At 50.9% G+C, this 27631-nt stretch overlaps 1 protein-coding gene across 5 annotated transcripts; it reads right to left on the reverse strand.

The window, feature by feature from the left end:
- Positions 1-338: 338 nt before the first annotated feature.
- Positions 339-27517, reverse strand: LOC140901650 (G protein-activated inward rectifier potassium channel 4). 5 transcript variants are annotated; one of them, XR_012155916.2, is made up of 8 exons: positions 24955-25506; positions 23819-23927; positions 20589-20833; positions 18352-18445; positions 11460-11721; positions 8896-10139; positions 7220-7320; positions 339-5087 (listed from the first exon to the last, which is right to left on the reverse strand). XR_012155916.2 is itself a non-coding variant. In XM_073320870.2 (7 exons), exons 6-7 carry the CDS (start codon positions 9662-9664, stop codon positions 7304-7306), a joined length of 786 nt encoding a protein of 261 aa, XP_073176971.2. In that variant the 5' UTR covers positions 9665-10139; positions 11460-11721; positions 18352-18445; positions 20589-20833; positions 23819-23927; positions 24955-25506; the 3' UTR covers positions 6588-7303. The 5 variants fall into 5 exon arrangements, 3 of the variants coding, with proteins under 3 accessions (XP_073176971.2, XP_073176969.2, XP_073176968.2); XR_012155915.2 differs by having other exon boundaries at positions 6928-7320; XM_073320870.2 differs by lacking the exon at positions 339-5087 and having other exon boundaries at positions 6588-7320.
- Between the last annotated feature and the right edge of the window lie 114 nt (positions 27518-27631).

Raw genomic sequence — 27631 nt, forward strand, 5'->3', positions numbered from 1 at the left:
CTGGGGGGCCGGCCCTGGGCTGGGGGGCCGCCGCGGCTGGGGGCTGGGGGGCCGGCCCTGGGCTGGGGGGCCGCCGCGGCTGGGGGCTGGGGGGCCGGCCCTGGGCTGGGGGGCCGCCGCGGCTGGGGGCTGGGGGGCCGGCCCTGGGCTGGGGGGCCGCCGCGGCTGGGGGCTGGGGGGCCGGCCCTGGGCTGGGGGGTGGGGGGCCCTGGGCTCGGGCAGGGGTCTGGGCTGGTGCCTGCTGGGGAGGCGGCAGCTGCAAAGGGGGAAGAGCCCTTTGGCGGCTTCTGAAAAGCGGCCGGTGAAGGGGAAGCACTTTGCACCTGCCCTTACCTGCTGCAAGGTTGCTCAGGCTTTGCATCAGACACCCGCACTCCGCTGTCCTCCGGTGTGGAGGGGGCTGGCTCTCCTGGGAGATCTGGTTGGGAAATGTATCTGACTTACTGTGTGACCTTCCAGACCAACTTTACTTGTCAATTTCTCACTCTTTTTAGAAAAAGCAGAAACCAGGGGGAATAAATGGTTTTCAAGGGTCTTTGGTTTTCCAGTAAAAGCTTCCACTTTTAATCACAAGTGTTGGATTTTTCTTTTTTGGGAGGGGGGGGGGAGAAAAGCTTGTGGCAAAACTTCCAACCAGCTACAGTATGGTGGTTCCCCCCTTGCTTATGAGGTTCTGAGTTGGAGGTTTTGAAGCTTGATTTAAAATCCCTCACAGCTGGCTTGGCTAACCTCCCTGAGAACACCATCCCCCTGGTTCTCCAGCAAGTGTCAGGGACGCCATGTTCTGAGACATCAAACTCTAGAGCAGTGATACTCCGACTGCAGCTTGGAAGCTGCAAGTAGCTCTTTAATTTGTCTCCTGCAGCTCTTTGCAGCACATATTAAAACACTGATTTAATTAACCACTCAGGGTGCTTTCCCTATATTTGCACAAAGCCATCGATGTTGCTGTGAACATAGAAAAACTAAAGATTTCCCATGTCATACTGTTTAAATATGAAACTATAGTAAATGAAACAATTAATACACACTTCTGGGGCTTTTTGGTAATGATTGTTAATTTGGCTCCTGAACTACTTTGGTCTGAGTATTGCTGCTCTAGAGCTAAATGTTTGAGGCTATTTGTGTACCCTAAAAGTGAAGGATGCAAGATTCTCTGCAGGTAACCTTTACATGCTGTTTGACCTCAGCCTCTCACAGGGAGAGCTGAGAACTGAGCCATGGGCTGATGGGACTCCAGAGCAGTGTAGCTTGAGGGACTTGTAAGTAGTAGAAGATTTTGAGCACAGAGCTTGGGCTTGCAAGGCCATCAGGATGATGGGTGGCTGCTGGCTCCAGTAAATGGACCTTCCCAAAAGAGTCAGACTTACTTACACCTAGTTAAGAGGCTGCAGGAGTTGGAAGCCTCAGGGTTGAACTACCTCTGTTTGGTAGTAGAAATCAGATCTACTGCAAATATCTACCCAGCTGCAGAGCCCTCTAACAAAGCGATCTTCTAGGGTAATCACTAACTGTTCTCCCTCTTCCACCAGCTCTGGTGTTCCTGACTTACCTAAAATTGTCTGCTCTTCAGAGCAGAAACCTTGTATGGTTTGTCCCCTACCCTTGCTGCAACACAAACATCCACAAGGTAAGGGGTTGGGTGCTGCATAAATGAATGTGTATTTCTGGGGCAGAGCAGACTGTTTTTCTTGTAGGTGGCTAAGCCTGTACTGTGCTTTTTCTTTTCTGCTTGCACAAAGCCACCAGCATCTGAGGAAACTACACTGCTAACCTCTAAACTCAAATGTCTACCTGCCCTGTGCTTATCAACACAGCTGCAGAGAAAGATGCCCAAAGTTGGCTCAATTAGGATTCAGGGTGGCAAGCTGCAAGAGGCCTGCACCTAAGTAATCCAAATCTATGACCACTTGGAGCTAAGGTCCATGTGAACTGCTAGCACTGGTCCTCTCTGCAGAACATACTGTAAGGGAGATTAGGCCCTGCACGCTTATTGTAAAGGGTAGAAATACAGCTAACATTCACCCTTCTCCAGATTAACTTCTCTCTGGGAGGTAGAGCAGGACTGCTAGCATGTCTCCTGAAGAAAAGATTGCATTATAACCTGCTGCTGTCCTCATCTGCTCACACACACAAAACAGGAGATAATCTATCAACCAGTTAATTGGTTCCTTTCTTCTTCTTGTCCCATAACTACAGTGGAGGTGTTGCTTTCAGTAATAATGAGCCCTTCTAAACCTGGATGCAAAAGGACCTGGTCTTTCAAAAGTAGTGAGACCTACAAAGTCTTTAACCTGCATTTTATCTGCTTCCCCCCTACAGTTCTATCAGCAAAGCAATAATATGCAGCTGGTAGGAGTATATTTTTCAGGTGGAGTGGGAGATAACTGGGGAATTAACTAAAGAGATACAGCTGACCACTGGCTAGACTCTTCACAGATTGTAGTTGTATCTCAGAGTGGCAATTCTTTTTCTGCAGACTTCAGTACAATTAAATACTAAACAGCTCAAAGTAAACCTGGGATCAGTGAGTGGTAAACAGGGTTCTTTTTGGCTGATTGCATAATATTTGGGCTAATCACAAGGAACATATGACTGAGATAATACCCTTAGCAATCTCGCATTTTATGAAATAGCAGCAAAGGAAAACAGACTTAACCCACTTTCCATTCTCTGTTATGCAACTGCAGGGAACTCTCATGAGAACAGCTGTCAGTTTCCCTCCTCTGCATTTCTGCTTTTGCAATGGATGCATTGAGTTAATCTGGACAGCTGCCTGTGACCCTGCTGCATTTACCAGACTGAGTGTGCAGAGATGCCAAGTATCTCAGACAGTGCAAGCAGTAGCAGGCAAGCCCAGCTGCTTTGCCTTCCCCAACAGTTTGGAGAGGGAAATCACTAGTCTTAATGCTGCAGTCAGCCATCTTTCTCACATAAAATTTTATCAGCAGGTATCTATAGTCTCTCCTCTGAACTTTCATTAAATAACTGGTAGGAGATAATCTCTCATCCCTATATTTTAGCATTATGATCACCCCCAACTGAAGAACAGTCTACAGGCCTAGATACAAAGAAATTGTGAGTTTCTTGCAGACAAAGTTGGCATCTGATGGCCTTCAGTGCTGGCTTTATACATTTTGCCTGGTGGTTGTTACACTATGAAAAATATAACCTCATTCCCATTGATCATATAAGATCAAGGCCTTGCAGAGGCTGGTGGCAGATAGAAGGAGCAATACAGATGAATTTGCTCCTTTTTAATTTACTGGGAGGGGAAAATCCTGTTGCTATGAATAGATGGAGGGAAATGCTAGAAGATGCTTCCAATGGATCTTTGAGTTTGGGAAGTGAGGTTGCACACAAGCAAATTTGCAATGCTGGCGAAAGGTGTCAGCTTGTAGTGCTGGGGCCTAACAGTTTCTGGTTATTCCTAGAATGCTGAACCATGCACAGCAGCAACAGAAGGGCTTCTCTCCCCCGCAACAAAGCCCTGCAGGCATGCCCTGTCTTTGCCTCAGCCTGCTTACCCTTAAGCATGGGAGTGAGAGATCAAGGGCCAGATCCTCCAAGATATTTACACACCTAACTCCTCTTAATTTCAGTGGGAGTTAGCTGCCTAATACTTTTAAGGACCTGGGCTCAGATCTGAAACAATATCCCAAGGGGTAGAAGGCTCCTGTTCCCATTCTCAGCTGACTGAGCAGACACCCTCTGCGTCTGCAAACACACATGCACAGTACCAACACACCCAGAAAACACTACTCTCTGGGGGTCTATGAGATTTTAATCACCTGCTGAATTTTTTGTTTTTCCATGACCTTATTACAAAAGACATTGCAAAAATAATTCCACTTTGCTGCAGCTAGACCTTGAGAGGCAGGATGTGTTTACAGGTTAGGGACAGCGGGTCAGAAGATGCAGGGTGAGGGATACACCGTACAGAGAGAGAGTTCCATATGGCACTGTCAGTGTGAGACGCTTCCACGTGAGTGCCTGAGCTGCGTCTGGGGGAAGCACCAGCTCCAGGTACCTACAGTACATGAAGGATGTGGCAGGAGAACATGTTCAACCAAAAGGGCTGCATAAACCCTCGAGTGACTGATGTGGGCCCAAGGGGAATCCGAGACTATGGAGAGGGGTTCCCTGCCCCCCCTCCAAGCAGCACTCCCTGGGATGACTGAAGGTGGGATTATTAATTCTTGTCCTGTGACCTACACAGTAGGGCTGTCTGCTACAGCCTGTGAGCTAGCAGAGCTGGTCATTTAGCAAGGCCGTAGAGGCTCCTGCTTTTAGATCTAGAGGTCTCAAGTTAGATCCCTGCTGCTTATAACCTAGCCTGCGGCATCACCTTATACTCACAGAGAAGGTGACATTTCCTCCACCATAACAGTCAATGGCTGATGAGCTTCCTGGCTGTGTGACCCAAGCCCTTGTTCCACATTTCCCTGGTACCTTACCCCAGCCTCCAATAGGGAGCTACAGGAGTCTCTAACCCCGCTGCTTCCTCCATAGGAAGGTAGCATCAACTGCCCACATTGGAGAGAGAGAGAGCACAATGGCTCCACCACAGAGCTCACTGGTGAAGACTTCAATGCACATTCAGGCTGGCCGGAGAACAGCAGTGCACATTTCCCCCTGCCCCTCCCCCCACTTGCACCAGGGACATCTCAGGCTGCAAAGCAGCGGCACTCTTCCTTGGGGCAGGCGAGTGACTGCACGGGGGTGTCTCCCGTCACTCTGTGTTGGAGGAGCTCAGACACTCATCTGGTTCTGGAACGCAGCACTTGTTTCCTCCTCTGATGTTGGGGATGCCCAGCCTGGCCAGGGTTTCCTCACGGGGACCCTCATCCTGCTGGACATCATTCAGCTCAGCTGAGAAGCAGGTGGTCCCGGTACAAGCTCAGGGTGGATTGGTCCTGATGTTCCATCTCCTTCAGTTCGTGCATCTCCTTGGCACTAGCTCCTGGGGTCTGCACCTCACATGTCTACTCGAAAGGCTCCTTTCTGCAGGGTCATGCAGGGCTCGAACCGGTATCCCCAAAGGATCTCGTCCTCTGTGTAAGAGTTCCGGGCTTGACATGTCATTCCTGCAGTGAGAAAGAAGCATATGCAGACAGGAAGGTTAATTGGGCAGGTTGTATTGCAAAAAGGGACACAGAATGGATATATAATCCCTCATGCTTCATGGGCAGAAGACAACTGCTGACTAATGGGGTCAGGAGGAAACTTTGCCTGGGGACAGGTTATCCCATAGCTGCATGGTTTCTTGTACCTTCCTCTGAGCCAGCTGGTACTGATGAGTGTTGGACATAGGATATGGGACTCATATAGTGGGTCTGAACAACCTGGCAATTCCCATGTGCCTGTTCAGCCTCTGAGGGTAAGTCTCCTGTGCTGAATGGGTATTTGTGCAGTTATTGAGGCATGTGAAATGGATATTTAGGTTCAGACAAGCACAGCTGTGGGGGCCAGATATAGACCCGTATTATACAGGAGCAGACAGTGCTAATCTGTGCACCAAAACCAGGACTTTTAAACTAGACTGGACAATATACAGATAAATATACAAGAAGAAACCAATCCTGTGCTGGCTCCCCGGGCTATGAACTAGATGGAACCAAATATGTCTGCTGTGTCTGTGATTCTAGGCCAGCGGGGCTCTCTTCTCAGCCCGAAGTTTGACTTGACCTGTCCTAGGATTGCTGTCAGACTCATGTAGACTGACAGTAGCTATTTAGTTTTTCATATACATGTTTGTCTCCCCAATGCTTCGCTATGAAACTAGGCTAGAAAGAACTCTATCTGGAGGATAGACTGTAGGGAACAATCGTGTACTGGCAGGGACTAGATCAGTTACACACTGGGAAGGGCTTTTGGGAACGCCTGATCAATATTGTGTCACCAGATTGCAAGGGGTGATTTCCTTGCCCTGATAGAGGTAGCAAGGGAATAGTTTTGCAAATGGTTCTATTGTCCCTGCTAGAGAAGATTCGTCCCTGGGCCTCAAAACAATGCTTGTGAATCTCTAATATTTTGCCTTTAGAATGGGCCAGACTGCTTTAAAAGGCAGCAAGTTTTCCCTAACTTTCCCTCTGGGGGAGGAGACACCCAGGTCCCTCTGCCGCCCCATCCCTATCATGAACAAGTTTGAACACTAGATGGGAACTGGCAGCTTGTGTTTTAAAATCACCATTTTTGACTCTAGGAAAGCCCAAGAGCTAAAGACCAGCAGAGGGAGCCCAAATCAGTTGACAATCTATTTGGAAGTAATGAAGAATAGAACAGCAAGGCGGCAGAGTTAGATTGAGAAAGGGTGTGTGCTCCATGAGAAGTGCGTGCATGTTTGTATGGGAGAGAGAGAAGAGGTGGAGAACTGATAAAGAACAACAACAAAAAGAAAGGGTTTTTAAATGGGATGGGGGAAGAAGCAGCTTAAAACATTGACATGAAAAATTCATATCAAGTAGCTGGGCACCATAACATCAAATCATCCATCCACACACCTGTAATTAACACAGTTCCAATGTCACCAACCCCAAGCATTCAAAAATCACAAGTCAGCCCCTTCTTCCCTCACCGTGCCCCCCCCTTCCCGAAAAGAAAAAAGAACATGAGATGAGCTTAAAAATAAAGAGATTTTTAAAAATAACCAATTTCTGGTTTGTTCAAGTTGTCTTCTGGGTTTGGAATCTCTAGGGTGCACAAATTCAAGCTTTTCTCCACAACCGTGAGGGCTAAAAAGTGAGTATTTATACAAACAAAAGCTGAGATTCTCATGTTATCTCATGATTCCAGTCTGGGGCTTTAAGAATGGTCTTCCCACCCCTCCCCCACAAAATCATGAGAGTTAGGAGGATATTTTCTCCCTCCAACAGTTTCCCACCATATTTAAGTGAATATCATGCTAGTGAAAAGGGCCAGACTCACCCCTCTGGGTCCTTTGGGAATCCACAGCAGGCTTCCTCCACGTCAGCTCAACACTGGGCTACAGTCCCGAGCTGGAGGGACCTCTCATTAAACGGGGAGAAGGGCCCATTCAGTCCACAGCATTTTTGCTGAGACTGTTAGCAAGGCGGTCAATCAGTACCAGCTGCAGTGATGGTTTCTGCAATGAAACTCTCTCTCCACTGATAAATGGACTGCTCCACCCCTGGGTCACCTCATGGCTTCCCAGCAACCCTTCGATGGCAACGACCTTTGGTCACTCCTCACTACCCACCTGTGCCCCAGTCATGCCAGTGACCTCCAGGGGAAAGGTTCAGTACTGGTCCCCATAGCCACCTGGCTGATGAGCATGTTCTGGCTAATTCTGCCGGAATCCTGAAAAGATGCCACGGGTTAGCTGGGCCATGGATTGTGAACTCCCTTCTCATCCCTCCCAGTGCTTCCCAGTCAGGGCTGAGGGATGTTGCGCCAGCAGCCAACTGGGAGCCAACACAGTAAGTGGGGCTCAGAGCAGGGTTACCTGACAGGCTGCTGAACTTGACTGCAGCTGTACAGGTAGCGGCAACGGAGGCCGTTTTCTTGCTAAAACTGTGTAGCAGTAGGGCTGCATGAAATTTTTTGACCGAAATGTTTTTTTCAGTGGGAAAAAAAGGTTGATTTGGTGAACAAATGTTGTGTGGATTCGCACCCGTTTCGCCAAATTGTTCGTTCTGAAAATAACCCCAAAAAAGCATTCAAGGGGAAAAAATCAAAACGTTTGGTTTTGACATTTTCAAAATGAAACATTTCACAGTTTTTCATTTTAAAGGAAATTTCAAACCAAACTGTTGCTCTGTATTTATTTTTGTTAAAAAAAATTCAAACATTTAAAAATGCTCAAAATCAAACAGACATTTACTTGTGAGTCAAATGAAACATTTTGTTTGACCTGAAATGATTTTTTAACTTTTTGAATCATTGAAAATTTTTTAAATGTTAATTTTTGGTCTGACCTGAAATGATTTGTTTCAGCTTTTCAAAACTGCCAGTGAACCAAAATATCTGGTTTTTGCCCAGCGCCACCTAGCAGGGGAATGGGCATTTCCTGCAGTACCACCTAGAGCTGCAGCATCTCTCTTCAGGACAGGCTGGATCCCAACTACTCTTTTCCTTCTCCCCTGGGATGGTGCCAAGGCTCTGTGGAACGTGTAGGATCCAAGTCTGCCCACCCGCCCTGTGTAGGCGGGAGAAGCAGTTGGTGACAACGGCTGCCTGGGTGGTTGGTTTTGGACGTCTTTCAAACAAACAAAATCCCTGAGTCAGCTCACTGTGTTAAGTAACCGTTTAGGGGAACACAGGGATTGAGATAACAAAGCCAAGTTCATGTCATGCAGCATCCCACCTCACTGCAGCAGGAGGACAGACCATCTAGGCTGGTACTCCACCCTCCACCTCAGTACAACAGATGAAGAGACCAACGAGTGTGGGATCTAATCTTTTGAACTAGGTTAGGTGACTGGGCCATTTAGACTGATATGGCACCTCCTGTTGTAGCAGATCACACTGTCAGGTCCTCTAGCCCCCTGCCCCACCAGCTGTCTCTCTGAGCAAGACATCAATGTCCCGCTGCCCTGGATCAGAGCAACGGGTGAATAATACTTATCACCTCCCAGCTTTCCATCTTCAAAGCACTTTACAGACCCTACTGACATCACCCCCCCTCAACCCAGCAAGGAAGGCTCATTGTCCCAATGGGGGAGCGAGTCAGACTTGCCTGAGGACACACAGGGAGGGAGTATTAGAACTGAGTGTCCTGCCAGTACTGTACCCTGACTCCTGATAGTTTGCGAAAGGAAGGAAACCCAAACACAATGCCCTGGGTCTAGTAGTATGGAGCAGCCCCTGAGCTAGGGAAGGATAACACCTTCCCAAACCCACCTGGGGTCTGCCTACCCTCCTCGGAGCTCCCACCTGAGGCTTCCACGATGCCCTCCAGAATCATGATGATCTCAAACTGCTCCCTCTTCAACAACTCTGCTGTCATTTCCCAGAAGGGGCTATGGTCATTGATGACATGGCAGATGATCTGTGGCTCCACCAAGAAGAGCCTGTCCTCCCCTGTGTCATAGCCCAGGTTCAGCTCCGACTGTTCCAAGGGGATGAACGCCCCTTCCTTGGTTTGTCTGGATTTGATCAGTTTGGACCTTATTTTTGCATCCACCATGTGGCTGTCCCGGAGGTCCCCAATGCGGAACATCAGGCAGAGTTTCTCATCCCGGTGGGAGACAACACACTTCTTGCTGAATATTAAGGTCTGGGCACGCTTCTTGAGCCTGGAGATCTTGACGAACATGCATCCCACCATGAGGGCATCTATCATGGACCCAACGATGGACTGGGCCATCAGCAAAATGACGCCCTCAGTGCAATTGGCCATCACAATCCGGGAGCCATAACCAATGGTCCTTTGACTTTCCACGGAGAAAAGTAAGGCAGATATGAAATTGTCCACATTCTTGATGCAAGGCTTCCACTCCGGGTCTCCTATGTGGTTGATGTCGTCCCTGATCCAGGCATCAAAGAAGAAGATGATGCCAAAGATCACCCAGGTGACGATGTAGCACATCATGAAGACAAAGAGGAACCTGCGGTACTTGAGGTCCACAGTGGTGGTGAAAATGTCTGACAGGAACCTCTTCTTTTCCTGGAAGCGGCCCAGAGTCACCTGGCACTTGCCCATTTTGGTCACACAGCGCTGCCGCTGCTGCTTGTTGGAGGAGCTGAACTGCCGATCGTCGTCGACGAGCTCGCCACGCCGGTTCTGAGGGGGTCATGGAGACAATGCTCCGGGTGGGTGTATTTTTCCGTGCTGAGTTGGGGATGTTGGGCACACTGAGGGCATGTCGTGGGTACCACCAGGTATTGATGTCCCGGAGCGGAGGCAGGGGATCATTGTGCGATGCCTGGTGGTAGTTGGGCAGATCTTCAGTGTTGATGGAGACGCTGGGCCGGTGCTTCACGGGTACCACTGCCCCTGTGCTGCTCTGCTCCACCATGCTGAGTCTCCTCTGAAGGACTGATCTGTCATCGGGGATGTTTGAGCCACAGGAGCGGGAGACAAAGTTTGACATCAGGGCATTTTTCTTTTCAGCCGCAGGGTCTGTTTGCTGCTGGCTATCTTCTGATAGGCCCATTGGGATGACCATCATTTCAGGCTGCAAGAGGAAAAGAACCAATCAAGAGAAATGCACCTGTTTTCCCTCCCATCCTTTGTCTGGTCTATTTAAACCTTAAGCACTTCATGTCTATGGTACAGCACAATAGGGCCCCAATCACAGCTGGGCAACTAGGTGCTACCTTAACACACACAATTATTAATACTGATACCAGATTCAGTCCCCAGCCCTTGCCATGACAGAGTTAAATAAAAGCCTCATCTCTGTGATAAAGCCTTTCCCAGCCCAGTAGCAGCATCGGTGCAGGAACAACCAATTACTGAGGAGACTAGAGGGATGGGAAGTAGGAAGCAAGAGGTAAAGAAGGAAGGAGGGAAAACTGCAAGAATTTCGCTATGTCGAGCAAACTCATTGCAGCTGCATTTTGAATACTTGTACAACACTTAGATACCTCTTAGCCTGGGCTGGCCAGCCTGAGCCTGAGAAGGAGCCAGAATTTATCACTGGACATTGCCAAAGAGCCATAGTAATACATCAGCAGCCCCCCATCAGCTCCCAGCCCCTCCTGCCCACTGGCAGCCCCGCCGATCAGCACCTCCCGCTCCCTCCCCACACCTCCCGATCACCCGTTTCATGGCGTGCAGGAGGCTCTGGGCGGGGTGGGGGAGGAGCGAGGGCATGGCAAGGGGGGGGGTGGAGTGGAGTGGGGGCAGGGCCTGAGCAGTGCGCACCCCCCAGCACATTGGAAAGTTGGCACCTGTAGCTCCAGCCCCAGAGTCGGTGCCTAGACAAGGAGCCGCATGTTAACTTCTGAAAAGCCGCATGTGGCTCCGGAGCCACAGGTTGGCCACCCCGTCTTAGCCAATATATATATGTTCAGGGTAGCATATGCCACATTAATGGGTACTATACATTAGGTAGCTACATTAGACAGATTTAAGAGCTGGGAAGTTACGTTAACTGAAATGGAGCCCCCCGCTTGGGAGCAACATGTGGCTGTTTTCCAGCTGCCGAGAAGCACAGGACAGGAAGTGCAGAAGAAGAATCCACTGCAATGGGCTGGAGGTAAAGCAAGTGAGGCAGAATGGAATCACCCATGATTGGGGCTAACACACCCCTCAGCTGTGTCAAGAACCGTTCAGATAAAGGAGCTGGGAAGAACATTGTCCCCAACTGGTCTGGGCTGTCCCATTGTCTACCTTCCTAGCTACATGGGTAGAAGAGTGATCAGGACTCAGCAGGATTGTTGTGGGCAATGGGGTGGGGCAGGATTTCTTCGTCGCTTGCATCAGGCAGGGCTACATGTCAAACGGAGGTGCCCAGCCTCGATGTGTCCTTTAATGATGGGAGCAACCTTACCTTCTGAGGGAAGGCGCCATATCTGCTGGTGTCCATCGGGGGCCGAGGCAGGTAGGCAAGCATGTGCTTAGCGGTGGGAGTCTGCACAGGAGGGATGGAGTTCCTCCAGCTCCGAGGCTCCTCGTACTTCAGCCAGCAACCACCGATGCTGTTGCGGACACAGAGCCCGTTGTCCTGCTGCAGCTCCATGCTGCTGCTGGCGATGGGCAGCACCATGGCTGACCTTCAGTGTTGGGCTTTGCACCTTCGCCAGTGGGGAATCCTGCCGTGTGAGAACACAGAGATGGGGGTTATTTTAACCAGCGAATGGGCAAGTTCAGTACCAAAAGCCAGCTCACTGTCAGTGAGGTTGGGGTCCTCATTCCAGAGTCGTACATGCACCCCATTCAGATTCAGCATAGAGGGGAGCCAGCCTGGCTTGGTAGAGCCCAGGTGCTCACCTCTGAGCATGGCTTAGTGCTGCAGACACACCCATGTCCCGCTGACCGGAGCTGGGTGCACTGAGGGGATATGACAAAGGCTGTCCTCGGTCCCATGAGATAGCCTGCTCTCAGACAGACAGACCGACTCCAGAGAAGCCCCTGAACTTGCAGAGGCTGCATAGTGTCTGAACCCAACATTCCTGAGCTGGGGGGGAAGTTCAGTTGATCTGTCTGTCTCTAGCTAGCTGCTTCTGTTGCCCTTGTCACTGAAATATCGAAGTGCCTCACAGATATCAGTGGGTTTCTCCTTGCATTGCCCCCCTGCAAGAGAGGGAAGGATCATTATCCCCATTTTGCAGATGTGGAACTGAGGCCCAGAGAGAATAAGTGACTTGCTCAAGGTCACACAGGGAGTGTGTGGCAGAGCTAGGACATGAATCCATGTCTTCTGAGTCCGTCACTTGTTCCAACTGCTAGACCACAGTCCCTTGTAGCCTCCAACATGATTTGGAGATTGCTGAATATCTCCCGATAATCACTAAAAGAGACAGAAGCATGGATACGCTGAGCCCCCTTAGAGGGGCCTGATTTTCAGATGGTAGGCAGCCTTCACCCCTTTCAGCAAAATAGGCACAGAGAGACTAAGTGACGTGCCCAAGGTCACACAAGCAGGCTGTGGCAGAACAGGGATGGGAATCCAGGTCTCCAGGCAAATGCCCTAACTCCTTCCTCTCTAAGGGAACCAGGGATAGCCAATCTCAGGGCTCGTCTAGCCAAGGAAGTCTGCACCAGTGTAACTACACTGCTATACCAGTGCAAAACCCGAGTGGAGACACTTCACGTGGAGCTTGCCACACGGGAGGCTAGCACTGATGTAACTACAGCAGGGCAACCTCCTCCCAAGACAGACAAGGGGAGCAGCTCCTCAGAGACTGAGGAGCCCAAGTCTCATTTTCAAAAGAGACAGGCGCTTAGAAGCCTACGGCCAGTGACTTTCAGACGGACTCCTGGTACATCTAGGCTACCAGTGCTCCAGGGGCACACCTGCATCGACATCCCCGGGGTGTAAATATGTGCAACAGCCATGGAAGGGGCTTCCCGTCACTGTCGTGAATCCACCCCCCTGTGAGGCAGCAGCGAGGCTGACAAAAGAATTCTGCCATTGACCTAGCTGAGTCTGCCGGGGGGTTGGTCGATCTCACTCCGCCACACAGGCCACATGACGTTTTTCACAGCCCTGAGCAACGTCGAGCCCAGTTTTAGGTGTAGGCCAGGCCTCAGGCTTCTAGGGGACATCTACACTGCAAAAAACACAACAACAAAATGCGACAGCACGTCTCAGAGCCCAGGCTCCAGGACTAAAAATAACAGTGCAGGCGTTCGCGCTTGGGCCTGCCCCCAGGCGCTGAAAGCCAGCAAGGGCAGGAGGACTCAAAGCCCGAGCTCCAGCCCAAGTGGGAGCGTGTACACAGGTATGTTTAGCCCCCTAACGCGAGCCCCGCAAGTCTGAGTCAGTTGACCCGGGTTCTGAAACTTGTTGCTGTGGGGTTTGGTTTTTTTTGCGCAGCGTCGACACAGGTGCCCAAATCTCTTTTGAAAATGGGATTTAAGTGCCTCAGTCCCTTAGATCCTTTTGCAAATGTTACCCTGGGCCTTATCCCACCACCAGTGTTTGGGTCCAGTCTCTATGACTGGGGAGCCCTGACGCTTCCCCCTCACCTTCCTCTGTATGTGTGCTAAGGCTGCAGAGCTAAAGGGCCCCACTGAAATTCACCAGTAGTTCACCCCTCGTGCTGCCGCCCAGCATTAATAACCCAGAGCATCTGTCCTGAACTCTGAGGGAGTAAGCCAAGTCCCAGATGAACTGCAGACTTTTCATTAGCACAGAAGCAGCACCTTGCACAAGATTCAGACACAATCTGGGGTGGGACACACACACACACACACACAACGTGGGGCTTGGAGGTGGATTAACAAAGCAAGACATAAATCCCCAGCAAATCAATCCCCTGAACTTGTTGTTCTGCATGATTGCTTCAGTAGAGGGGGAAAAAAGGGACAGGCCATTCACTAATGACAGCCCCACTATTTGCCCAAAGCCATAGGTTAAAAAAAGAAGGGTTTCATTGACAGATCTCTAAATCCTTTGCCAGCGTTAGTGACGTCAATGGAGACACAGCGCTTTGTCTTGAGATCACGTTTCGCTCACTCCCCAAAGTTGTGTTTATTTTAACAGAGGTTTTCATAGAAAGGGAAGCTGGACGCAGCCCAAACTGCTACTTAGAAACACAAACAGCACCAAGGAGAGCAAGACGAATGTCACAGCGGGCAGGTCACAATGGCTCTAGAAGCCTGCCATCTACAGACGCACGTTTGTTAGATCCACTGGGTAGAACTATTTTAAATCCAGATCTACCTAACATGGGCCCTAGCACAGTGGTTCTCTATCTGTCTATGGTTCACGTATGGCAGCCATTCCCGTAGTATCTTCACAACCTTTCCTGTGTGAGGCAAAGAGATACCACACCCCTGCGAGGTAGAGAAATGCTATTATCCCCATTTTAACCATAGGAAACTGAGGTACAGAAAGACTAATTGACTTGCCCTATACAGTGGGGATCCCATCCATGATTAGGGCCTCTATTTGTTACCTTAGTACAAATCATAAAATAGGGATAGTTATTACTATTAGTAATAAAAACACTTAGCACTTAATAGTAACGCCACCATGGACCCAGCAGAACTCTATCTATAGGGTGTTTCCAAACCGTACTTGAAACATTTGCTAATTGTCAAGCATATTGGTTTTTCAAGTCTCTCCCAATCCTCCTGGTTTCTGACATCCCCCCTCCCCTCCTCACTGCCAGGTCTGCAGGATTAGGGGTAGGGCTGTGAAGAGAACTCTGCTGGAAGCCCCCAAACTGTGCCTGGCAGACATTTAGCAAGGGCCAGGACCAACCACCTCCCCAGGAGCCGTAAATCCCCCATTGTTAGCTCTTCAGGGCTCCATCCATCAGCAATGCTGCCAGGGAAGCCTCAGTTCAAAGGCACTGAAGAACAGACATGAGAGTCTGGCCCCAAGGTGGCTCTGGGAGTTTGGGTCTGGCTTTGAAACCTTGTGCCAGCAAAGTGTGTTAAGATAATGAATTTAAGGCAGAGCTGGGACACAGAGTTTGGGGTGAGAGGCTGGGGGGCTCCAATGCAATGCCAGTTATGTGACATAACAGCATTGCCCAAGCTATCAAAGCAGGAGACAACTGTCTCCCTGGGTGCTTTCTGCGTCCCACCAAGGCAAGCTGGCCTTCCCCAGGAGCTGCTCTCAGGTCTGTGGGAGGTGGAGAGCGGTCAGAGTCTGGCAATGCGTAGTTTGGCCCACAGTTTGCCCTGTTTTGGTTCTAGTAGTAAACTAATTCACCTGATGTTCGTAGGCACAGGCCCCAAAAGCAGAGCACTCCTATCCTGCAGTGATGGGCACGGACACGCAAACCAAGCTAGACAGGGCTGGGTGCAGGTAAAACGGTGAGGAGCATGGTTTAATAAGCAAGGTACTGATGTGAAAGACATGGCCAACAAATATCCGAGAGTCCTTTCTCTCTCACTGTTTGCCCATCTCTGGACGTGGGTGGGAGGAACAGTCTCTCAGGCTTTGGGATGGGTAGTTTACCTCAGAAATAATTATCGGCCTTAACTATTCCCCTCTTCCAGGCTGCAGTGGCCAGCTGAGAACAGACATGTGCAAGCGTGGCGCACACATCACTTGGAAAGTTCACGCTCTAGGGGTCAGAGTGGCAACAGCCTGCACTGCCAAGGAGGTAATTTTCTTGTAGAAAATTCAGCCTCTAGGGCTGTCCGAGAAGGCAGCATGGCCTAGTGGACAGAGCACTGGACTGGGAGTCAGGAGACCTCACCTCTGATCCTGCCACTGACCGTCTGTGTGATCTTGGACCAATCACTTCACCACTCTGTGCCTCTGTTTCCCCTGCCTCCTTTAGTCTATTTAGACAGTAAGCTCTTTAGACCAGGGACTATCCCTGGCAATCTGTTTTGTATAACACCTGGTTCGTCAGCGCTTTGAGGTGCTGCTGTAATCCAAGGGCTTGTCTGGACGAACGGTCAGTGCATGGCAAGATAGGGTGTAAATCTACAGTGCACTGACCTGTTGCGTGCTCGCAGTTCATAGGAACCCTGCCACCGAACAGGTCAATGCACACTCGGGGACTGTGAGTGCGTGGCAGCAGGGTCCACACAGACAGTGCGCAGCAGCACTGCATAATGACACCCAGCTTGCGGAGCATTAACTGTTCATCCAGACAAGCCCCAAGCGATACCGCCCATCCAGCTCTAACATGCAGAAGGAGACTACAGCTCAAACTGTTACTAGTTTTAAATTTCATTTGTGCACACAACTAGGTCAATGACCTGTAGAACACAGTAGATGCTCTGAACTAGACAGACCCGTGTTGCCTCCCTTGAGGGAGTCTACCACGTCCCCAACAGAGTTCTGAGCATCAGGCTAAACCCAGTTTAACCTCCCAGATAAACCCCATTACTGAGGCCATTAAACACTGGTTGGTGTGGGTCTCCTGATTCACACTGATGTGTTACCTACTAGGGACTGATCTCACAGAGCTCCTGGTGTCTACCCACTCAGAGAGCCAGGGGCCATCGTAACCTTGGGTCTCCACACTGGGCAGGAGGGGGCCCATGGGCAAGGTGATTTCCCTGCCTCTGATGGGATCACCCCTGCCGGGCAGGACTAAGCTGGAATGACTCACAGTTCGCACCGCATGTCCGGGGTTTAATAAGAAATTCCCTGGCGGTGGAAGAAGTGACAATCTCACTACGATGGCAGTCGCCTGCTCTCCTTCCTGGACCACACAGTCTTTAGGCTCAGGTGTTTTCCCAGAGCAAAGATATAAACATCCAGCAAAAAGGATCCTGACTATCAATCCCTTTGCTGAGTGGTGCTGGCTCCTCCTGTTTGAATGGACTGAGCTCCTCTCAGAGGACGTGGGTTTGTCCCAGGCTGAGGGGGAATGCTTTGCGAGAGCCCCTGGCCCAAACACTAGTGGCAGGAAGCTGTGCCTGGCAGTGGAGGTTGCAGGTCAGGGGACAGACTCATTGGCATGGTAGCTTAGCCCTGTCTGGAGCAGAGACTCCTACTCTGTTCTGCCTGCCAGAGAACCAGTGAGCCCACAAGGAAATTCAAACCAAGCCAGAGGGCAGAGAACATGGAGACCATAACTACCTGTCTGTCTAGGGCCTGCAATGGTCCCATTTCCTTGTAGGGCCTGAGCTCCTTGCAATCATTAATGCATTCATCCTCCCAAGGCCCCTGTGAAGTTGCACAGGGCTATTATCTGCATAGTTCGGATAGGGAACTGAGGCACAGAGAGGCTAAGTGACTTGTCCGAGGTCCCACAGGCAGTCTGTGGCAGAGTTGTGCAGATCTCCTGAGAGTCACAGGCACAGGAGCAAGAGGCAGTGGGTTAAGAAAAGGCCAAAGGCAGCAAAAGGGCTGAGGGGGGGATCAGGAGAAACTTCTGCCTACCGGGAGGTTTATGTGGCAGGCATCTCCAAACAGCAAAGCGGTGTGAGGGGAGAAACATCCCGTGTTGGCAATGCCAGATGGGCAGGGACACCTCACGGTGAAGACACAGGCATCTGCCCTCCCACTCTGGCAGCATCCAGGCAGCACTGGCGAACAACTGGCTTGACTCACGGACTGTTGCGTCCTTTGCTGTGGCAAAGGGAGACCTCAGCAGCACCTAGCTTCCTTCTTCTGTCACCCCAAGCCTGGGCAGGCCCAGGGACAGCTCCAAACAGCACCTCAGTCTCTGAACATTTACCAGCTAGCATTTAAGAACTGGACTGGGTTGGGAGTGGCTTTCCCTTGGTCAAGCCCCTGGGAGCCTGGATGTGCTAGCCTCTTCTGGGACTTGCTCTTTGCCCCACTCACTGAATCAAGAGAGATCTCAGTTCAGTTTTCCCACCCCATCAGTCACTCCTGGCTGTAAAGTAATATTCACAAGATTCACCATCCCCTGCTTACACTTGAGAAGGCATGGTGGAGTCCCAACACCCTTCCCCAGACATCTCCTTGCTGAGAATTGTCATCTCAGCTTTGTGCTTCAAATCTAAAAGGCTGTGGGAGGGGGAAGGGAAACCCGTCCCACTCAGCACCAATCAGCTTTGAGCTCCTCTCTTCCACAGTCAGCTCAGCTGTGGCAGGTTTAATCCCAGGAAGGCAGATATTACCAAATGCCAAGTTCCTGGAAATCCGCCCTGGAAAGTGAGGCAGCAAAACACCAAGCCGTGCTCATGGGGGAGAGGGGCTCTGCTGTACCCCCAGCATTAGCTGGTTTCTCTACAGTTCCCCAAACCAGTTACCATCGTGATCAGCTTCAGACAAAAAGGGGAACTGGAACTGGATGGGCCCTTTAGGACTTGCAAAGTGAAAAGGGACAGACCTCAGACTCGCATACACAGCAGCTGGACATCTGGCTGTTCGAATGTCCCCTCCAGCTCTTTGCGGTGTGGTTGTAGCCGTGTTGGTCCCAGGATCTTGGAGAGAAAAGGCAGCTCGTATTTTTTACTGGACCAACTTCTGTTAGTGAAAGAGACAAGCTTCCAAGCTGAGACAGAGCTCTGTGTAGGCCTGAGTTACCAAGTGTTCAGGGACTTGCTAGCTTATTCATGGGGTCCCTGAAAGGAGACAGAGCCCCCCAGCCACCTTCAAAGCCAAGGACACTCCAGCAAAGCACTGGGCAGACAGGGCTGCTGTCACTGGTCATTTTCTTTAGACTGTACACGCTTTGGGGCAGGAAGTGGGTCTTCTTTGGGATTTGGAAAATGCCCGCCACACTTTAAACAGCTACTGTCATCGTCTGGCAGAGCACCTAGGGCATCCAGCCGGTCTCCTCTCCACACGATTAGCCTGGCTCCTGGCTACTCATGAAAGTCCTTCCCCACTGTTGCTTGGCTAGAGTGCTGTTGGGTTCTACATACAGTAATTTAGCGAGGCGTTCCAAACCAGAAAATGGCCCATCTAGCTCTGTCTTGTCTCCAACAGTGGTCAGTACCAGCAAACTCCAGGGAGAAATGCATTCCTGTTCCCAGGTGCTGTCTGTCTAAAGTAAATATCTAGCCCCCATCAAGATCTGGATACATCACAATCATTAATATATCACAACACCTTTGTGCGGTAGGGAAGTGCTATCACCCTCATTTTACAGATGGGAAACTGAGGCAGAGAGAGGCTAAGTGACTTGCCTAATATCACACAGGAAGTCTGTGGCAGGGCAGACAATTGAACATGGATCTGCTGAGTCCCAAGCTAGCACCCTCCCAATTGGGCCATCTTTCCTCTAAGATGCTGATCAGTTTATGCCCTGAAGCATGAGAATTGATAGCCCTTGTACATTTCTATCCCAGCTAGGGGCAGATTTACTTTGAGTTGCTATTTAAAATTCTTCCAAGGGTCGGAGTCACCCCACTGCTGGAAACCCAATGTTGGTAGGGAGCTGGGGTTGTTTTCCCTCCAGCCACGTTCTGTCATTCCAATGTGGATGAACTGGGCCCAAATGTATATTTGGGGAAGGATTCTAGCCAACATGTAACGTGGGACATGAGATACAAAATTTCAAACTTTGTAAGAAACTGTTGCCACATGAACTTAGTCTGTACTTTAAGCTGCTATTTAGAGAAGTGCCTGGGAATTGCACCCAGGTTCTAACTACTGCCACTAATGCAATTGCCCAGTATCCACCTGTCCTGGCAGGACAGAAGCAGCAGGCTCTGTTCAGCCCTTGGTCTTGCCCACTATATACTAAACTAAGTGGTGAGCTACAAGTTGCTTGGGACCAAGCCAAGTTCACCAGCCTGCGGAGTATTTCAGAGCTCACAAAGCCAGCCCTTGAGCTTCAACAGCATATCTTAAATCAATGCTGACTACGAGCTGGGTCCTACAGCCTCCGCCTGGCAGAGAATCATCTGGGATTATAGCGGAGGCGGCCCCGCACTGCACCCCATGGAAGCCAGGCACTCACTGGTCACTCAGACAGTAAAGGGACACGGTGCTACAGGTGGAAATGGACAAATGGGGGATTTTTTTGTTTTGCTCCTCAATGTGGTTTTGGGGGAGGGCAGTTTGGGCCCCAGATTGCAAGAGTGGGGTTCAGATAAATGACCCTGCCTCTAATCTCCCTCCAGGCAGCACCCAGCTGCAGTTCAATCTAGCTGCGCATCAATTCAAGACAATGCACATTCCCTCCAGCACATGATCCCGCGCCGCCGAGAGGCCAGACTGACTGACATGGGAGAGCCTGGCACCTGACAAGCCTTTTGTGTAAGTGTCTCCCAGAGTGACGCCATCTACTTAACAACATCCCTGCTGCACAGGGCCATGCAAACCACTCTGTCTTGCCTAGCAGACCCCACTTCCATGCATCATCTTCCTCTGGCCTACACCTAGCACCCCAAATGCTTTGTTCAGCTCCCTTCCCCAGACTCCCATTGCAGAACAGACTCATGTTATAGACCTGCTTGAGGTTTCCCAACAGAGGTTGGCTCAGTCATTCGTCCTGGCACCTTCCCATTGGGACAAATCCCTCCAGATTGGTGTTAGCCAAGAGGACCCCTACGGTAACCATGCAATAGCAGCTCAGAGCCCACAGCCTGCAGACTTCCTGGGAAGCAATGCACCTACCTCATCTTTCCAGCTGAGTGCCCTGCCAGGGCAGGAAATGGTGGGCTCAAGGCATGCAACCCCTCTTCTTCCAGCCGACTCTCCCACCGACCTTCCCGACACAATCCGGAACCTCGTCCCTGGGCTGGGGCCAGCCTACGGTTTGGAATCCCATCTGCCTCCACGCATCTTCCCATCAGTTCTGGATGCAAATCCTCTCGCAGTGTGCAGGGTACGAGAGCTCAGTGTCAGCTTCCAATCCCGCTCTGGGAGAAGAAGGTCACCAGTTAATCTGTCTCAATGACACGCAAAATTACCTCAAGATGATTTAATCAGGAAGGCTTGGGCAAGGAGGAGACATGCCTGGGAGAGCTGGAGTGTGCAGGGTTAATCTCCCAGGGCTTCTGATCCAGTGCGTGCAACACACTGAAGGGTATTGAACAAAATGTTCGCTAACCCCCCGCCCAAGGACACGAGCCCTGCCCTTCCCAGCACCGTACTGACAGATAGCTGACAGATAGTTCTGGCTGAAGCACTGGGAGACAGGACTTCTCGGTTCTACTTCTGAGACGTTAATAATTATTTATTGTTTGTACTGTGGTAGCACCTACTAGCCCCAGTCCTGGATCAGGACCCCACAGTGGTAGATGCTGCACAAACCCTTGGAAAGAATCTACCCCTCGTTTCCCCATCTGTGAACTGTGAGATAACACCCAACTCCCAGCAGGACTGCAGAGCTTCGTGCACTCCTGCCTGTGATGCTGGACGGTGCAAGAAAGGGGAAAGGACTGGGACAAGGAGAGGTGGGGAAAGAGCTGTTCTTCGGTTTCTAATAGGGGCTCAAACAGGGTCACAGCATGACAGGTGGCCCCAGTCACCCACCCTGGAGAATGGTTTATAGGCTCAGCCCCTTCCTGCTCTGGGATTCTCCAATGCCGCTCTTGCGTTCCCTGAAGGGAGCTCTATGTACTGTCTAGCACCCAGAAGCCCCAGCCAGGATGGGCACCTCCGTGGTGCTGGCTGCTCTGCAGGTGTGCGGATGCGCCAGAGGAGGACACGGTCCCTGCCCCAAAGAGCTCACAGTTCAGTTAAAAACAAGATGCAGCGAGTGAGTGTAAGAAGCCGCAGTCAGAGGCGGGTAGTGGGGAAATGGCTGTGCCAGTACGTGGTCTAACCAAACGCATAATGAGAGCAGGGCCCTGGCCCTGGCCCGGGCCCGCTGGGCAAGAACTAGAAGACCATTCCCTGCTCTGATAAGGAGTTCTGCAAGGGGGACTTTTCCCTGCTCTAGCATTCATGATGCCACCCATCTCGGACTATTCCCTCTCTGTCTTTGGGTGGTAGGGGTCAGCTGTCGCTAGGAAACACAACCCCTCATTCCCCCCACAATGCCAGCTCTCATCAGGTCCATAAACGAAGAACTGACATTTTGTGAGTGTTTCATTCAACCATGTGGTTACGTAGCATAGGCCTGTCCAGCAGCTCTGCTAACGATTCAGGATCTAACAACACTGTGTTGTGTTGTCTGGTAATGGTAACTAACAGCTTGCAGCCTATCAATACCGCCTCAGTGCCATGTAAGCTACTGGGGCTGTTAAAAGCAGCCACATGCTACATTTAAACCTAGTTCCCTACAGAGGGAAGGTTAAAAATAGCACAGGTAGCATCCCCATTATAAATAACTGCTTAGCCAGTGTCTTAAACGGCTCGAGGGTTATTAATACAGTACAGTTTAGTACTTAATACAGTACAAGTTAGTAACTTGCAGTCAGAGTTCAGGTAAATGATGTCTGAAGACATCAAATTCATTCTTAATTTACAGGTCAGTTTGGAAACCAATACAATTCCCCCCCCTCCCCCCCGGTTAATACCTTGCTAGTATGTTTAAACCTACCCTCCCAAACAACAGTGCGGAGTCCTGCATGCATTTTGGGATCGTGGGGATGAAGGAGGCCATGGAAATAAACAACACAGTCCTAGGTAACATGTTTACTAGTAAGTGACAATCCCAAGTGTTCTGCCTCAAGGGATTGGGCCTGGGATGTATCAGCTGGATTCAATGTTCAGTATGTCAAATTCGTCCCAGGTCAGTAGTGACTGGAAGTCGCCACCGCTGTCTGCTGGCTGCTCAGCAGCCTGTGTGAAGTGAAATCGGGTTCCAAAGAGCAGATGCCCACATCCCAAACACCGTGGCATGGCTGGAAGCCCCAAGGAGAGAAGGGGCCTGGGAGACTGGTCTCACACCAGGGGGTGCCTTTGGGTTAGGGATAGGTCCCTTTAGCAAGGGCAGCGGAGGGAAGAGGGGGCGGTGCTGGAACTGTCCCCGGGTGCCGAGGGATTCGGTCTTCTGGTCCGCCCCCTTCCAGCAGCCCTGGAGCCACCCACGCTGTGATGTCAGCGACAGAGAGTGACTCCCAGGTTGCTCTCGGATGTAGCTCGGTGACAATGTGGGGGTTGGCCCCCCCTTCGACATACCCCGACAAAGAGCAGTGGGAGTCCCGCACAGAGATCAGGACGAACCGCTCCCCCACACCCATTCTGGCCCTTAGGACACTTGCTCTAACCAAACGGCTGCCAGGCCCCAAGGCCCTGTGCCAGAAGAGAATGCAGAATTTCCTCCCCTCGGGATTAGTGAGATCCCAAGTCACGCGCCACAAATTGGGCACAGACCCAATGATGACAGTGCAGCAAGGAGCTAAAGAGGGCCATGGGTGTGCAGTGCCATCCCCAGGGAACACCAGGCCAGGTCCCTTACAGCTGTCCCAGGTGAACGCTGGAGGTGCCTTTTGGAGGAGGGAGATAGGGATGGGTGGGTTTCATTGCCCTGGCCAACAATTCCCCTCTTCTCCCTGGGTCCCAGTGACCCAGGGCTCCCCCTGAGCTCAGAAGGGCGGTGGGGTTTACGTGCACTGCGGAGGAGGTGTACCCCAGTGACAAGTGAGGTGCCACGGAAGACTCCTGGAGTATGAGAAGCCTGCTTCTCTTCATTTTTCAGCAACAGTGCAGCCCCAAGAGGCTGAACCAGCCCCTCTCTGCAGGCATGGGGTGGGGTGGGGGGGTGAGAGACAAAGAGGGGGCACGGAGCCAAAATGTCAATGCTGCAAATGAAGCGACAGGCAGCAGGGACTGAAAAATGAAGAGAAACAGGTTTCTCATGCTCCATGCATGTTCAATGGCACCTTCCACATCTCTGGGGTACGTGCACCGGGCCAGTCCCCTTTACCTCTCCCCATGGCCGGGGGAAGACACACCTGGAGCCGATCTCTCTGCCAATGTTCTCACAAGAGGAGCAGAAGACATTGCCCAATGCATCGGTATGGAGGATTTGCTCGGGAACTTCATTGTTCTGGTGCCCTTGACCTGTCATGCAAAGAATACAAGAGACTTTGTGAACAGCCCTCATGGTGCTTCTGAGAATCCTGACTGTGCCCAGAGCCCTTGGGGAAAACAGGCTGCAGGTGTTGGCAGCAACACCTGCTCCCCAAGACACTCCAAAGGGACAGGATTGGAGCATTTTGCCATTAATAGAGGTTGAGGTTGGGGAAGAGCCATAGCCTGTGCAGCCAGAGGGAAAGATCCCCCGGGGACCCCTGTTAAGTAGCCCCCTCTCTGGGGTTTCAGGTTTGGTTTGTACAGTCTAAAGAACACCAGTAAACTAACCCCTAGCACAGCCTCTGGTCACATTCCCTGCATGGGCCGTAAATGCTTCAATAGCAAACACAGTCCATGAGCTTCTCGGCAGCAGGTCCTCCACCCCTTCCACCAATTCTTTAGGCGGTTCTGACCTTCACTGAGCTCAGTTGCACTTAATGACATCCCAGCTGGGCAGCATCACCCTGGCCTGACTCTGAGAAGTCCTGCAGGGATTTTACTCCCCCAAACACATGCCACTGTGCTTCCTGACCCCGTGTGTGTGCCCATGAGCCGGGGGAAGAATCTCTGCAAAGACCTGTACTCCCTCTCCAATCCCAGCTGTGCCTGGCCTTTTGAACCCTGACAGTGACAAAGGTTGAGCTTTCCTAAGGGGCTGAAGGGAGTTTGCCTTCAGCTGAAATTCACCAGGGGGTGACTGCCTAACTCCTTTATGCTCCTTTGAAACCCCCTTGCTAGAGCCATTTCCCGCAGTGGCCGGAGGAAATGATTCCCCCACTGCTGATTGCAGTGCATGGAGGAGCTGCATTCCCCTAAGACGGCCTGATCTGGTTCCCACTGACACCAATGGTAGTTTGGCCTTGGACTCCCATGGGAGCAGAGGGGATTCAGCGCCAGCGAGTGCTCAGATTGGATGACTATGCACAGCCGGAAGTTGCTGCAGTTTATGGATTCAGGTCACACCTCACAAGCCAGGCAGAATGACAAGCTACATGCTGCAGAGCCATCTCCTCACCTCACTGCATCCAGGGCTGGAAAGCAAGATCTGCTTCTCAGCACACAGTGCCACACGCTGGCCAAGAGCCGAGCCACAAGGTCCAAGTTTTCCTCCCACATTAAACAGCAGAGCCTGGCCGAGGGAGCAGGAAAGCAGGGGCCCTGACAATGGAGAACAAACAGAGACAACGAGAAGAAAGAAACCCTCCCAAGGAGGTTAGGACACATGGTTACCCCAAAGAATGAAGCTAGCAATGGTTCAGACTAAACAAACGCATCCTGATGCCCACATTTTTGTAAAGTGCTCCATACTTTGCCGGAGAGGTGCAGTTGTCAGCCCCAGGGTTTGTTACTGTGGGGGTTCCCGTGGCTCCCGCACAGGGATCTGGAGTATGAGGACAGTGACTTTGATTGGGAAGGGATGCATCAGTCCCCCCCACCCCGTTGGCATGGCCCCTTCAAGCTGCTTGTATCAATGCCAAACTCACCTGACAATGTTACCAAATAGCAGCCACCGGTACCCGCTGAAGGACAAGAGCGCTTGGAACTAGACTTTCAAAAAGGGCTCAGCTCCAGAGTGACCAGTTAGTAAGTGTGAAAAATCAGGACAGGAGGGGTGTGTGTGTGTGCGTGGGGGTAATAGGCACCTATATAAGAAAAAGCCCCAAATATCAGGACTGTCCCTATAAAATTGGATCATCTGGTCACCCTACTCAGCTCCCATTTAGGCTCCTATGTAAGTGGCCAGATTGTCTAAGAAGCTCGGCGCACTGGGTGCTGAGCTCTTCAGACACTGGGCGCTGCTGGGGACTGAGTGCCTTTGAGAATCTGACCCCAGTGGTGGTTGCTGAGCCCTTGAAAATCCAATGCAAAATGGCAGCTAAACTAGCAGAGGTTTCCCTTTGGAATGTCTGCAGCACAAAGGCCTGAGCCTGCAAGACGCTGCGTGCTCTTCAACCCGCAAAGGGCCCTCAGTGCCTCACAGGGGCAGGTCCTAAGCAGCAGCCCAATGGTTTCAGTGTGCCAAACACAAAATAGGAGCCAAACTTGGAGCTTCAGTTCCAGTAGCTAACGTCCAGCCACAAATGGATTTTCGGTGCTGAGATAACTTCCCACCATCCACACCTAAAAACACAGGTACTGGAGGGGGAACCAGACAGGAAACACTGACACAACTTGTAAATTCAAGCTGTAGATGATCTGAGACTAAATCCTTCAAGTGGAGTTGGAAGACCACAGTATCCCCAACACCACCGCCACAATGAGGGAGATGCAGTAATTTACCAGCCTCGTCCCTGAATATCCTTCTCAATAACAAAGGAGTGAGTGAGAAATTAGAGTCACTAATCCCCCAATAAAGACAGAATTCTAAAAGCTGGACATTGTGTTCCCTTTGTACGTCTGTGCACAGAGGGATGGATGGGCACTGAATGGAAACAGAAACTTAAGACCTTCCCTATGACGTATTCCATCATTTATTTTTTAAACAACAGGGTATTTTATTTCAGCAACAAAACATGTCCTGTATCCAGGAGTCCCTCAGTTCTAATCCCAGCTTTGCCACCAACTCCTGGAATAGATTTGCACCAATCTGTGTCTCAGTTGCTCTAACCCTTAAATGGGGATAACAACATGGACCAGTCCCTGGGTTGTCATGAGGATCAATCCTTGCAAAGCATTTCCTGAGGATGTGGCGTGCCATTAGGCTTTAAGTCCAAAGATGTGGTTGCAATTCACAGAACCTTCTGGGATCCCACTGAGAAAGAAGGGAAGGCTGGGGATCCACAACATTGTGGTCTCCCCTTCTAGATTACCCATTTTCTGCTACCTGATGTATTTCAAAGGCAAAAAGCTGGCTCTTTGGGAGCATATGAATGGGCATGGACAAGTGTTTCCAGGGCAGGGCGGGTTCTGCAGCATCTGGAGGAAGGGTGGGGATGGGTTCAACCATAGATGGCAGAGTTCTACTATCTCCTTGGACACAGCATCAAGCCAGAAGCCGTTCACCAGCTGGGGACAGGAAGAAGTTGGCCACCAGTGCAAGGGATGTTTTGCCTTCCTTGGAAGCATCAGCTAGTGACCATTGCTAACCAGTCATTCGTCAGGCTGGAGTCATTGCTGGGTAAGGGAGGGTGGATCTGGTGGGACCAATGGGCCTGGCTCAATAATAGAGCAGAGTAATGCATACCAAACAAACAGATACATTTTTCTGATTGTGAGCCGGTTCCCATTCAGTTTAAATGATCTCAGACCATGGGCTCCCTCCTTCTGGCGCTGCCTGGTTGCAAAAACCATGACACCTGTGAAACAAGGAGATGAATTCAAACAGTTTTTTTCAAGTATATGTACCAAAGGAAGTTTTCCTAGTGGTTAAAGCAGCAGGACTGGGAGTCGGGACTCCTGAATTTACAACCGTCATTGACATGGGGTGGGACCTCGGGCAAGCGAGTTCGCTTTGTTCTGCCTTCATTCCCCCATCTGGGTAAGGCAGCTGGCTGTTCCTTTCAAGTTCTTGCATCATGCCCAGCACCCTGGCATTAGATCACTGGCATTTTAACATGCTCCCCACCTCCCGCTAGAGCAGGTTAAAAGGTGTAATTCAGCAGAGTTTGTAAATGGCCTCCAGCTCCTTGAAGGTAAAGTGCTGCAGGTGAACTGATCACTGTCATTACGCTTATTACGAAAGTGCTGCCCAG

This window comes from Lepidochelys kempii, chromosome 22, assembly GCF_965140285.1.
Source record: "Lepidochelys kempii isolate rLepKem1 chromosome 22, rLepKem1.hap1, whole genome shotgun sequence".
NCBI classification, from domain to species: Eukaryota; Metazoa; Chordata; order Testudines; family Cheloniidae; genus Lepidochelys; species Lepidochelys kempii.